The sequence below is a fragment of the Lemur catta genome, chromosome 21, assembly GCF_020740605.2.
Source record: "Lemur catta isolate mLemCat1 chromosome 21, mLemCat1.pri, whole genome shotgun sequence".
In the NCBI taxonomy this organism is placed as follows: Eukaryota; Metazoa; Chordata; class Mammalia; order Primates; family Lemuridae; genus Lemur; species Lemur catta.
Genome location: NC_059148.1, coordinates 17,902,990 through 17,916,257, shown reverse-complemented (window position 1 = coordinate 17,916,257; position 13,268 = coordinate 17,902,990). Strand labels below are relative to the sequence as shown.

Sequence of the window (13,268 nt, the reverse complement as noted above, 5' to 3'; positions counted from 1 at the left end):
CACATTGCTGGGTTGCCGGTGAGGATAAATGAGGTGATACATGATGAACCCTTCCCGTGAGGCCTGGCACCTGGTCATCCGAGGTAGCTCGGAGCTGTCATCCTTCCCGTTATTCAGAGGAAGGGTGTCTGAGTGTCCACGCTGCGGTCTCATGGGGTCAGGGCAGTGTAGGCTTCCGCGGGCTCTGGGTGAGGCCCACACGGCTGCTGCTCCCTGTCCACTGAGAGCTGAGATGGGATCACTCAAGTGGCTTTGAGAGTCCTGCTCCCCAGGAAGAACGCAAAGCTGCGGCACAAGGCCATCAGTGGCCAGCCCGTGTGGCCTTCACAGCGGGCTCCAGAGCTGCAGGGACCTTCCCCAGGGCCCAGGCTCTGCTGAGCTCCGAGCCCAGGCCGGGGGACGTGAGCCACCTGGGCGGCATTCCTTGCACACCCCCCAGGAGCCCTGGAGAAGCAGGGTGCTGGGCAGGCTGAGAGAGCGAGGTCTCTTGGGCAGACTACTTTGGAAACAGCCTCTGCACACAGGCCTCGGTCCCTGGCTGCGACGAAATCAGGTGGCCCATTGAAGTCCTTTTGGGGGCCCTGGGCTCACTCTCTGTGCCTGTGCTTCCTCATCTGCAAAATGGAGATAATTTCTCAGTCGATTCCCATTTTAAAAAATTAAAAAGTCCCATTAGGACCAACCTGGGGTTGTGCCATGTTTTTCCTTTAAACGTGTAGCTGTGGGGAGACCCAGGGAGTCTGGGCCCCCTGGAAAGCATGGCCTCTGGCTTTTCTCAGCGTCCTCCCCATTTCCTGGGCCTCGCCTCCGCCTCCTCCCTCTCCCTTACCTCCGACAACAAGGTACCGATGAGAAGCTAGGACCTGCTGGCCCCTGTGTGAGGATTGCACGTATTAACTCATTCAACCTGCATGATCCTCTGGGACAGGCCACCATCAAGCCTGAGTGACTGTCCCTTCTAATTCTCCCCAGGCCTCGTACCTCTCTCTACCCTTTTAGCCACTGCCCTAGTGTATAGTCTGTTGGTGTGTCCCCTGGCGTTATGCCACAGCTGCCTGGCTGCGTCCCTGCTTCCTGTCTCCCTCCCTCCAGTCCGTTTCCCTGCTTAGAGCCCTCGGGATAGAATCCAGGCTGCAGCGAGGCCAGTGGGCCCCTGCCGGGTGTGGCCCTGCCTCCTCCCTGGCCTCCCTCACACTCAGTGCTGCAGACAGATCTGCCTTCCATCCCTGGAGCACGCCTGTGGGCCTCGTACCAGGACCTGGTGTTCCTTCAGGTCTCGCTTAGGTAGCTCTTCCTCCTGGAAGCTTCCCCGCCCTGCCTCCAGGTGAGAGCCTGTCCTCTGTGCTCGTGCTCGTGGCATGGCACACGTCTACACATCCCCCACGGCTGCACTGAGCCTGGGGGGTCAGTAGTGCACTCGTTCAGTCCTTATAACTGAGAGGCTGGTGCTGTGCCCGGTGGCAGATAAGAAAGCTGATGGCCTGTGGCCTGGCAGTAGCCAAGAAGGGACCGGATCCCCGAGCAGCCTAGCTCCAAAGCCTGTGCCCATAGCCACTAGGCTGTGCTGTCCCTGGGAGGCACCCGACTGTGTTTGGTAAAGGAGGAGAGATTGTCCTCTCCACGTTGAAAACTTCAGAGGGCCAGAGGCACCTCGGGCCATGTCTGCAGCCTGAGCCACCCCGCTCCAGTCCCTGCGTCGGGGATCCGGGACCGAGCAGTGGAAACTGTGCCTCTACAGGGAATCGTGGTGGACGTGCCCTTCGCGTCCTTCTTCCTGAGCCAGCTGCTCGGGCATCACCACAGCATCTTCTACAGCTCAGTGGACGAGCTTCCTTCTCTGGACTCGGAGTTCTACAAAAACCTCACTTCCATCAAGGTGAGTGCAGAGCGGCGGGTGAACCGAGCTGAGCACCTGCGTGAACTTGCAGCTCTGTGAGGCCCCCAGGGCACCCCTTTATCCTGCACCTTCCGCATTCTGCAATGAGCTCTCATGCCCTCTCCTTCCTGCCCTCCCTGGAGCCGCCGCAGGCCCCCACATCCCCTTGTGGGCTGTCAGGACGGATCTGCACAGGCTCCTTCCTCAAGGGGACGAGTGGCCACCTTTGCTTCAAGCCGTGTGGCAGCCATGGTTATTAGCACTGCCACAGCGGCTCCTCCGGGGTGGGGGGTGGGGACAGTAAAATTCTTCAAGGAGGTAGTCTTCCTCAGCCCCAAGGTTTTCCCCTTCTCTGTTGCATTAGCGCTACGACGGGGACATCGCTGACTTGGGCCTGACTCTGTCTTACGACGAGGATGTCATGGGCCAGGTAGGTCGGCCTCGCTGGCTGAGGGCTCCCCCCTGCCCCCCGTGGGCTTCCTGAGAGCGGCCCTGCTCTTGCTGTTTTGCTGGGACACGGGTCTGCAAGCTGAGGGTGGGTCTGTCTGTCTGTCTGGTCTCTCGTCCCCTTCCCCGCCTGGCCCACCGTCTTCCTCTCACCGTGCAGGAGGGAGGGCGCCGCCCTGTCCTTCCACCTTGGCCCAGCCTCTGCCTGCTCGTCCCTTAGAGCGCTCCCACCAAGACCCTGCTTTGCTCATATCGCATTTTATCACATAATTCCCCTTTCGTAACATTGCTTTTTGTTACCATGGTGAGGATTAGCCGTTACAAATGGAGGATTATGACTTAGAGAGGAGAAGGAGCCACCCAAGAAGTGCCGCCAGCAGAACCCTGTCCTTGTTCTCGCTCCTCGTGCAGAGCAGAGCAGGAAGCGCAGCCCTGGAATCCGGGCAGCCGCTCGTCTGCCCCCACAGCGTCTGGCTTTTCTCTAAAGCGCCCCCACCCTTCCGGCTGTGTCCCCGCCGAGGCCCCTGCACGAGGCTCTGTGTGCTTGTGCTCCCAGGGCTGCTTGGGAGAAACCGCACCCAGGGCTCCTTAGCACAGAGCTGCCTTGGGCTTGGCCTGGCTCACCTCTAAGAGGTCACTCAGTCTCCCTGAGCCACATTTTCCTTATCCCCAAAAAGTTCCCCTTGCCAAATGTGAATCCTCAGTGGGACCAGTCTGCAAACACCACTGGGAGCCCCGCGTGGCCCATCCTCCTGGAAGGCCAGCAAGCAGGCTGGCACGTGAGGACACTGAACGCCGCTGTGTTAACCTCCAGTGTCCCCACCTCCTCTGATGCAGAACTCTTCTTTCAAAGAAGGAACATTGTCCCACAGAATGTTCTGGAAATCATAGCTCGCAGACAAGGTGTTCCCTGGAACCCTTAATGGGAAACATCAGGCTGGGTGACTCCTCGGGGCCCTTTCGGCTTTGCAGTCCTCTGGTGCCACCCTGGGTGTCGGCAGCAGTGGGACTGGAGGTCACTGTTTTTCCTTTCTACACCCATAGGGTATTAATAGAATTTCTATTAAAATTAGCTTCAAAGTGATGTGAACGTTGATTTTGAGGTGACCCACAGAAGCATTCTTGAAGTTGAGGAGAGCAGTTGATTCTATAGGATTTTCAAATCATCAATCAGATTCTGAGCCTCTCTCCTAACTTACTTAAATTTCTCTCCCGACTATAAAAATAATAAAACTTCTAACAAAAAACTCAGCTGTAATATGAGCATAAAGACGAAAGTGAAAGCCACGTACAACGCCAGTGCCTGGAGGGTGCCTCTGGTAGAGTGGGGCCTGTGTCCTTCCGGACTCTTCCCCCGGCATGCGTGTGATTGCTTTTTGCAGAAATGATACCGCACCCACGCATGTTGTTATACAATCTGCTTTTTTTTTTCACCTTTTCAACAAATGCACATTTTCATCATATTTTTAACTAGCTGCGCAGTGTTCCAGAGGTACCAACATTCATTTAACCGTCCTGCTGTGCTCCTAAATGCCGACACATTCCCTTCCACAACATCCTGAAGCCTTCATACAAATGTTTGGACACAGATCGGCTAAGAAGGAAACCTTTCATATTCATCACAGGGGCTGCTTGTGATATTTCAGCCTTGACTTTCTGTGAAAACTGATTGTTCCCAAACGTGTCCCCTCTTAATCCTATCATCATCATAAACGTTTGCAGCAGGCCCCTTCATCTTCGGGAAGCCTTGTTTCCCCATCAGAACTGTCTCTAGTAATTACTCCCCTTCTTCTCCCCCAGCTTGTTTGCCACGAACTGATTCCTGGAGGGAAGACCATTCCTGTTACAAATGAAAATAAGTGAGTAGAGCAATTAGATTTTTAAGGTCACCACTTGAAAAGACTTTATTCTGGCTCTCCAGGCTTACGTTGAGAATTTATTAAGATAGATTGAAGTGGAAAGAGACCATAAATATCATAATGGAATTTACTGGTTACAGTTCATAGGCCGGAATTGTATTAAATTCGATTTGCAAAATAAGAATTGACAATTTATTTTTTGCAGTAGCACTTCTAAGGTCAGAGGCACCCGGGCCACGGTGTTCTTAGGAATTTAATGACGGCTCCGGATGCAGACAGATGGGTTCGGAGCCGTTCAGGCACGCTGGACTGAACCCGGAGGGCACAGAGGCGGAAAGACACCTTGCAGGGGCAGGTCATTTTGGAATGATAGCATGTGGCAGTTGTATCAAACACTGTTCTTGAGACGACACAGTGATGAATTCAAACGCCCCAGACGGAGGTACTTAGACATGGGGAATTGGAGAGACTCTGAGGCCTGGCAGCTCTTGTCACAGATAACGGGCTTTTAGGAATCTATTATAAATGTCAACCTTTTGGTCCCTAGAAGCAAAACCTCTCAATGCACTGTCTCTACCCAGGCCTATTGTCAACTAATTAAAACAGCAGAACCTGGTGTGAGGAGTAGACATTAGCCTTTCTGTCAGTCTGTCAGTTTTCTGCCACCAGGCTCAGCTGAGCATCTGAACTGCTAATCGGAACATCAGTCTCTTTAGTGACAGGTGAGGGCTCAGTCCCACCTGGTGAGTCACTTGGATCAGATGCACGTCACAGTCCAGTGTTCCCGAGCATCGTGTTCCTCTCGGGTCAGGCGGTGCGGTCAGTCTGCGTGCTTGGGAAGTTTTTTATTTGAACTGTCAGAATAGTCAGAAGAACAGACCCTGTTCTCATCATGATTGAATTATGCCAGCCTTGCTCCTTGGCCACAGGGTGCTAGTTGGAAAACTTAGAAGGAACCAAGCACAGGTTTGGAGGAGCTGCCTGGGGGAGTAGAGAGGGCGAAGTTCGGGGTCAAAGAGCAGGGATGAGTCCTGGTCCTGACCACCATGCGACCTGTGACCATTCCTTTGGAGGGAGGGCTGCATATGAGATGAGGTATATAAAACACCTTCCAGAATGTTGGGCTCCAAGGAGGGGCTTAATAAATGCCAGCAGTGATAGTCACCATCATTGGATATGTGACATGTCACATGAATCCTGCCATCCCCAGAGAGGCCCCATTTTGTCAGGTGTCATGGCCTGGGAATGATGGTAGGAAGTCATTCTCTCTCCCGACGTATACTGGCTGCTGTGTGGCGGCCAGAGAAGGTGGGGCGGCACAGGCTGCGCTGGAGATTCCTGCCTTGAAACCTCCTCTGTGAAACGCACTTCACAAACTCTTACACTTGCATAGCGTAAAACTGCAGGGTAAAGACAGGGTATTCAGTTCGACAGACTAACTTAACAGGCCTGGGAATGCCAGCTTCCCACTCCTTAGGAGTGACATTTGATCTTGCACCTCCTGAGTGTTGAATGTTTCCCGTACACTCTCACTCCCTCCCTCCACCACCTGCCCTACCTCCCTCTCTCTCTCTCTCTCTCTCTCTCTCCCTCTCCATAAAATAGAGCAGTATTAGTAACTTGCTTCAAAGAACGCGTGGAAGGAGTGGCAATAATAGAAAAATTCATAGTTGAATGTATTCATGTATAGATTTGCTACCGGATAATTTTTTAAAATAGGGATATTTTCAAGGTCACCAACTTGGACCTGAGCATCGTGGGCTAAAACAGATTTATTTGTACTGTACTAATGTGTAATTTCTGAGGGTCATACCTGGGCTGGGCTCAAGTTCTTTAATCTCCGAGTAAATGATTTACTAAGAAATGAGCGATGCTAACAGGCTCACTGGAATGTTAGGCTGCTCAGGAGGATCGCGTTATGTTGTGCAGTTGTGGGTGAGGTCATCGTGTCCATAAACACAGACCCAGCAGGCTCTGCTTGGAGCTGTTTGTTGCTCTGACTCCCAGTTGAACCCACACGTAACCAAGCGGCGCATCTGTTTAAAGCATCCTGCAGGCAGGGCCGCCCTTTCAAGGTTTTAGATTCTTGGTCTAGATTAGCAAGGTTTTGATTAAAGTTATGACATGAAACAATTTTTCCCTACTTTAGAGCTTACTGGAAGACTGAATTATATCTTAATTGGCTCATGTCCAGAAGGATGAGGTTAAATGAAAGTCCAGAAAGCACCCTTTGTGCTAAGCAGGGTCCTCTTCTTGCCTGGAGAATGTCTCGCTTTGATTCCTGACACAGTGGGGGGCTGTTCTGATGTATGACCCGTGGGTTTTTGGGGAGGAGGGAATGAGGTAATGCCCTTGAAGGCTTAACACATTCACAGTGGCACACAGGAGCGCTGTCATCCTCGTCCTCATTGTCATTGTTCTGGTGACATGCTCTTGTGCTATTTAGGTTTTTAATAAAATGGTTCAGAAATGACTAGACTCATCTTTCAGCCCATTGCTAACAGGCTGCGCCGACCTGTTAATTTCCATTGTTTTTCTCTTCCTTGCTGGCAACAGAATCAGCTACATCCATCTGATGGCGCATTTCCGCATGCACACGCAAATCAAAAACCAGACAGCTGCCCTCATTAGCGGATTCCGTTCCATCATCAAACCCGACTGGATCCGAATGTTCTCAACCCCGGAGCTGCAGCGTCTCATCTCCGGCGACAATGCTGAGATGGATCTGGAAGATTTAAAGTAAGGGGCGGGTGAGGGGGGTAGGGTCCTAGAAGGCCAGCTGCCGCCCTTGCTGGGTTCCTTTAGGGGAGTTGTTTTGGGAGCCCATCTCCAGACGTCCTCCCCCACCCAGAGCACCGGCCCACTGCTTTGGAGTAAAAGCTCAACCACTTATCTGCTCAGAAGCTGGGAAGTGGACGCGGGTCCTGAGGACTGGGGCTCTCCGAGGGTCTAGGAGGTGGGGTCATAGGGTCTCATGCTGGCTTCTGCCTGGGAACAGCAGGGCCAGCTCTCGAACTCTCTGCCCATTCGGCTTCCAGGCAGATGGGGTATTAAGGCGTGAACTTGTGGCTTTAAGAGAAGTGAGCAGTGTTGCCCAGGCCTGTGGGAGTCGACTCTGCCACTGACTAAGTGTCCGTGCCTGCCTGTGCCCCTATACGTGCCCGTCAGGGTGTGCTGAGCCTGCTGTCGGATTGCTTTCAGGAGGCACACGGTGTACTACGGCGGTTTCCATGGAAGCCACAGAGTCATCATCTGGCTCTGGGATATCCTGGCCTCCGACTTCACGCCCGAGGAGAGAGCCATGTTTCTGAAGGTAGCGTATTCATGACCTCTGTGCGTGCGCCCGTGTGTTCTCAGAAACCTAGAAGGCCGCTTAGGGTAGTAATTTGCGCTGGAAAAAACGGAATTATCAAGACGACCTCATGTCCTCAGCACATCTTCTCCCCTAGGGAGGCCAGCGGCAGTCAGCCAGGGCCGCAGGGCCAGGCTGGGCCTGCTCGTGCCCCTGTACACGGGGACAGGCCCTGCCCCGTGTGCCTGCCCGGCGGGCGCAGCCGTCCATCCTCCCCTTCGCCCGCACTGGCCTTGTAACATCTCTTTGCTTTGTTTCTTTTCATTAGAGAAGTAAATAATATTTACTACCTTACTTTGGGAAAATACAGATAAGCAAAACTTTAAACAGTCCATAGTCCTACAAGGAAGAATTTTCAGCCGTCTACATTCCTGCTCACCAGGGCCGACCTCTGTGCTCCCTTTTCCTCAGTAGCGTAAAACACACAAACGCAACGCCCCAGGGAAATACACACGCTTGCCGAGGCTGGTACCCACGCACACTTCTGTAAGTAGGGTGGCTCCCGCCCAGGTCCCTGTTCCGGTGTCTGTAAGGCTGCACGTGCTTACAGTGTTACCCCCGATGCCAGTGTGTAGATTTTTGCTGTTGACATCAGCAAAGGGTATTTTCCAGGACTCCGGATGACACACTGGCCTGTGTCTGTGCCGTATACGTGTGTATTTGTATAAAAATGGCCTCATCATTTCACCACCTGATTTTCTACTTGACCGAATATCAGGAACATTTTGCCATATTCTGGAGGCGAATTTAATCGCTCAAAACATTTTCCTTTGGACTTTGGACTCTCGTGACCTCTGTTGTTGAGGCCACCTGGCCAGTCTCACCACCAGGCAAAATGGCAGCCGGGTCTCTCTTCTCCTGGGTTGGTCACTCCGGCTGGGGAGGTCCTCATTCGGCCCAGCAGATACACCGTGCTCCAGTCATCCCCACAGGTGCGGGGATTCGGGTGGGCAGGCGGACATAATTCCAGAAGTTGACTCTGGGAGAACCATCCAGTTTTCCCAGCAGCGCCCGGTATCTCATGATCGTGCAGTCACCGCCCCACACAGCAGGTGTGTTTGTGTCTCTGGATAAGCTGTCACCAAACCTGCAGTTCCTTGCCGTGGGCCTGACCTTTTCCGTGGCTGTAGACAAGCCGCAGAGGCAGATGGAGGATGTAGGCCCTGCACAGGAGGGGACATGGCCGTGCTTCTGCACACGTAGTGAGAGCAGAGCACCTGGAGGCTTCCCGTGCCCTCCGTCCCTCCTGTCCCGAGAGGGTGACAGTCCCTTCCCTCCTTTGACCAGCTCCGTTTGTGGCGGGCAGCGGGTCTGAGCCAGCCTGGCCTGGGCTGTGCAGACATTTCTGTGTGTGTCTCCTCCTCTTAGAACTAACCACAATCCCGACACACGGCCCAGTGGCGGGACTGGACGAGGTTGTGTTCCTGGAAAGCTCAGCACAGCGTGGAAACGCAGTGATGCTTTCTGCGTCTGAGCTGCCACCGCTGCTGCTGTGGTTTTTATAAATAAAACATCAGAAGAGCAATATTTTGTCAATACTTTTTTAAAAACCTTTTTGAAGCCCGGAACACATAAACTGTCTTTGGATGGTTTCAGGAATCTCACAACCATTGATAACGTTGTTTAAATGGTAGTATTTATGGTAAGACCCAACCTCCCAACTTGTCACTGAATTTGGAGTGCAGCTTGGAGTTGGAAGTAACAGACTCCCGTGTCCTCTAGAGAAGGGAGAATGTTCTTGGTTACTGTTGAATGAAAGTGAATGGTTTCTCAGGACGTTCCTGTGCAAGTTTCTCACTTGGGTTTCCAGGTTGGTCAGATGCCTCTGTCCAGGCACAAGCTAGCACGTTTGGGGGAGTAACACAGGCGCTGCTGTTTGGAGAATGCCCGGGCTAGGGCAGGGCGGTGTGGCCGGCTGCCCACGGGCCCTGCGTGGGCTGTGCAGCACCTTGGTCTGCTCCTTAGCCTCACTGGCTCCAGAGGTTAGTCTCTTGGAGAGGGGCCCAGGAGCCCAGCGCACGGACCGCTCTGTAACCCGGCAGGCGAGGCAGCTCAGGTGAGCGCACCTGCACAGTCAGGCCTGTGTGGCCGAGAGGCCGCAGGATGCCAAGTGCCACGTGAGTGCGCAGCCCACACCAGGGCTCCCTGTGTCCCGCGCCACGTTAGCAGGTTCCACCAGCTTCTTCCTCTCCCTCTGGTGCTCTCACTACATGGTCTCTCCCTATGGAAGGGTGTCTGTCACTGCCCTGTTCCTGCTGCCTATGGCGGTCCTGTTGGAGACCTGCCTTCTGGGGATGTCACACCAGTCCGTGGTCGGGAGTTGGCATTGCTGCTAAACTCTTCAGGCCCACGTTCTTTCACAGAGGGCCAGTCGCATCTCTGGGTTTCCGTGTGTTCATCCCGGAGAGCTGCACCGCTGAGACGATGTGAGATGTGTCTCGGTCCTTGGGCCGGACGTACCTCTCTGTCACCCCCTGCTGCAGGCCAAGCGGCAGTGAGTGGTACGGTGACAGGAAGCAAAAGCACACCGCACAGCAGCAAGGGGGCCCTTTCTGGAGGAGCGAGAGCCCCACTCTGTCCCCCTCTGCCCCTGCCTTGTGTTGCAGTTTGTGACCAGCTGCTCCAGGCCCCCGCTCCTGGGATTCGCCTACCTCAAGCCTCCCTTCTCCATCCGCTGTGTGGAAGTGTCGGATGATCAGGTACCACAGCTGGGGGGAGAGCGGGCCTCAGGCGGTGCTCCCTGACTGCGCTTCTGGTGGCTGCCTGCTGGGTCCCCCCCACGGCTCTCACAGCAGGAGAGCTGGCCCGTCCCTCAGAGGGCGCCGCGGACTCAGGCTGCTCTGGGCCTCAGCTCTCTCCTGGAGGGCCCTTGCTCTCTACTTCCTTGGGGACGTGCCCGGGTGGGGGCGGGGCGTGCTGTTTTAGTAGCTGCTGTTCTCACCAGGGCTCCAGATCTGAGAGGCAGCGTGGGAGGGGGTGAGGACACGGGCTCGGGAAGTGGACAGATGTAGCTCGATCGCCGGCCCCTCCGCCCGCGGGCTGTGTGCGTCTGGGCAGGTGGCTTCGTTTCCTCACCTGTGAAGGGAGAACGAGTAGGTCACGGAGCTCTGTGTGTCACAGCCTGACCTCAGTGGGTGCCCAGCCAAGTGTCTACGCCCCGCAAGCCCCGTGGCCTCTGGGCGTCGCTGCCTTTCGAGACGCCCAGTCCGAGCTGCTGATCCCTCCTCACGCAGGACACTAGACCATCTCAGCCTCTGCACTGAAGGGAAAGTTGACCCAAGCCGTAGCCTGCCACGGGCCACAGCACTGGCGAGTTCAGGGAGGCAATGTCAGGCTGCGTTCAGAAATGTTTCGGTACCCAAAATAGTTTCACAGTATTCTGCTCTTTGACGATTGGTGAACCGATAATTAGCTCCTAACCAGAGGACCCCGTTTCCAAGCATGCACTTAGTATAGGATTTCCGTGGGCCTCAGGAAGTCCTGGCTTCTCAGGACTCAGCATCTCCAGGCCAGTTGTCCTGAGTCTGGGGGTTGACCTCAGGTGCCAGGGCTGCCCAGGCTCCCAAACCAGGTGCCTCCCAACCCAAGGCCACGGCGTGTGTTTGCAGGACACCGGGGACACCCTGGGCAGCGTCCTCCGGGGCTTCTTCACCATCCGCAAGCGGGAGCCGGGCGGCCGCCTGCCCACCTCCTCCACCTGCTTCAACCTGCTCAAGCTGCCCAACTACAGCAAGAAGAGCGTCCTCCGGGAGAAGCTGCGCTACGCCATCAGCATGAACACGGGCTTTGAGCTCTCCTAGCCCCCGGCCCGGCCCCACACGCAAGGGCTCCTGGGCTGCCTGGAGGCGGTGTGCCCCTGGGAACGTGACCAACTTGCCGGGTGACATCGGCCCCCAGAGCCTCTCTATAGCCATGAGACCCCCTGTGGCCTCAAGAACTTTAGACAACAAGACACAGCATTCTCCAGGTGATACTTACGGGAAGGGAATGTGGAAAATAAACCTCCGGATTCCGCCCACATTGGTCCTTTTTTCCTGGTGATTGCAGAGGGGCTGCTTTTTGGTAGTTTGGTTTTTTTGTGAGAGTCTTTCCTCCCTTAACCCCCTGAGTGAACCGCGTGTGAACAAGTCCCAGGAACTCCAAGCGTCCAGATGGTTTTCATGACATGGGTCTCGTGCACGAAACCTGCTGTGCGTGAGATCCTCTCCTTCCGTTTCTGAAACTTTACTCAGGTAAGGCCTGGCCAAGCCTCTATGCACCCGACAGAGTCTCTGCCTCCACGCCGTCCACCGCAGCCTCTTCCCGCACCGCCGGGCCCGCCTGCTGCCCAGGGAAGCCCAGGCGCTGCTGGGGGCCGCGGAGCACAGCAAGTTCAGGGCACTGCTCCGGCCTGGAAGCCCCGTGTTCCACTCTGCGGCTCCCCCCGTCCCCTTCCTGAGTCCTCCGCAGGCCGAGTGTCCTATGCATTCACTTGGCATCCTGGTTGGGGAGAAGAAGCCCACTGGCCCTTAAAAGCAGCCCCAGTCCCAGAACACACTGGCTGTCACCCCAAGCCTGCTGGGTCCAGAGGGGGCCTTTAGTCCTTGCCAGTTTGATCTGCTTGTTATCTAACGAGGACACAAACACTAACCTGAGGTACCTGTCCCGTCTGGGCAGTGGCTTTACCCCAGAGATTGTGGAATCCCACGGAACTTGGGTCTTGCTGCCTGTCCTTCCTCGGTACGGGGCACCTGCAGCCCTTTGCACTGATGGGCTCACGAGGCTGAGGAGACTCACGCCCTCTGGGCTGGTTTCTTTCTTTTTTTTTTTAACTTCGTTTTTCTTCCAACCCATCGTGTTCCTCTGCCTTCTTCCTCAGCTCTGCCATGAGAGCTGCACTCCAGATCTAGGCATCGGCGGCAGAGGCCCTGTCTGTGGTCTGCACTGACAGCCACCCCGCCTCTCCCGCCTCGCCGTGCTCCTCCTGCGTCCCCACCACCAGAATCGCAGCCAGATCCGAAGCCAGGAGTGCCTGGTCCTCCTCTGCTCTGTGCGGCCGGCTTAGCTCTCTTCACAGCCCCAGAACACGTCTGGCAAGAACCTTCCCATTGGCCGCAAAGCAGGGAAGACCCGACGCCGCAGCCTGCACCAGAGGGGTTCAGCTGGCTCCCGGGGTCCCACCCAGGTGAGAGCCCCTGGGCTTCTGGAAAACAGAGCGTGTGCTTGGCTTTGATGGAAAGATGGCAAGGAATTTAAAGACAGGAATTTATTATTATTATTATTTAAGATTCACTAGTAACCTCAGATTCTGTGGACTTGCCACTTTCTTCAAACACTCGATTCCTTTGACTATTTCTTCTGAACGTGTGTGCGCCGAGCAGCTGTATACAGATACGCGGGGGCTAAAAACTGCCCACCTGCACAACAAGGATGGATCCCATCTCGATTTTTATTACCTGAGGGTTGGAGCCAGTGGGAGTTGGGGGGAGAGAGGTTCCTAAGCACCAATATCAACTTTACCTGTTTGTTTTTTTTTTGACAAGGAGGTATAGTTTGTAATTTCACTTAAATTCTTCTTTTCAACAGTTGGCAATATTGCACTATCTACACACTAAATCTGTACTTTTGTAGCTGGTGTTCATTGACACCTCGATGGCTCTTGATGGCTCGAAAAAGCTGTGGGTTTTTTGTTTTTGGAGATAACTTATGGATGAAGACATGATCAAAGGCTTTATTAAATTTCTACTTCAGCACA

General features: G+C 54.6%; 1 protein-coding gene across 2 annotated transcripts in view; it reads left to right on the top strand.

Annotated features, from left to right (window-relative positions):
- UBE3B (ubiquitin protein ligase E3B) overlaps positions 1–13,268 on the top strand; it is a 49,213-nt gene extending 35,945 nt beyond the window's left edge. For both annotated transcript variants that reach the window (XM_045534599.1, XM_045534598.1), the window contains 7 exons: positions 1,739–1,876; positions 2,241–2,306; positions 4,124–4,182; positions 6,739–6,921; positions 7,384–7,495; positions 10,141–10,233; positions 11,143–13,268. In XM_045534599.1, the coding sequence (XP_045390555.1) occupies positions 1,739–1,876; positions 2,241–2,306; positions 4,124–4,182; positions 6,739–6,921; positions 7,384–7,495; positions 10,141–10,233; positions 11,143–11,334 (843 nt within the window). In that variant the 3' untranslated portion in view covers positions 11,335–13,268. The remainder of the gene's footprint in view (positions 1–1,738; positions 1,877–2,240; positions 2,307–4,123; positions 4,183–6,738; positions 6,922–7,383; positions 7,496–10,140; positions 10,234–11,142) is intronic.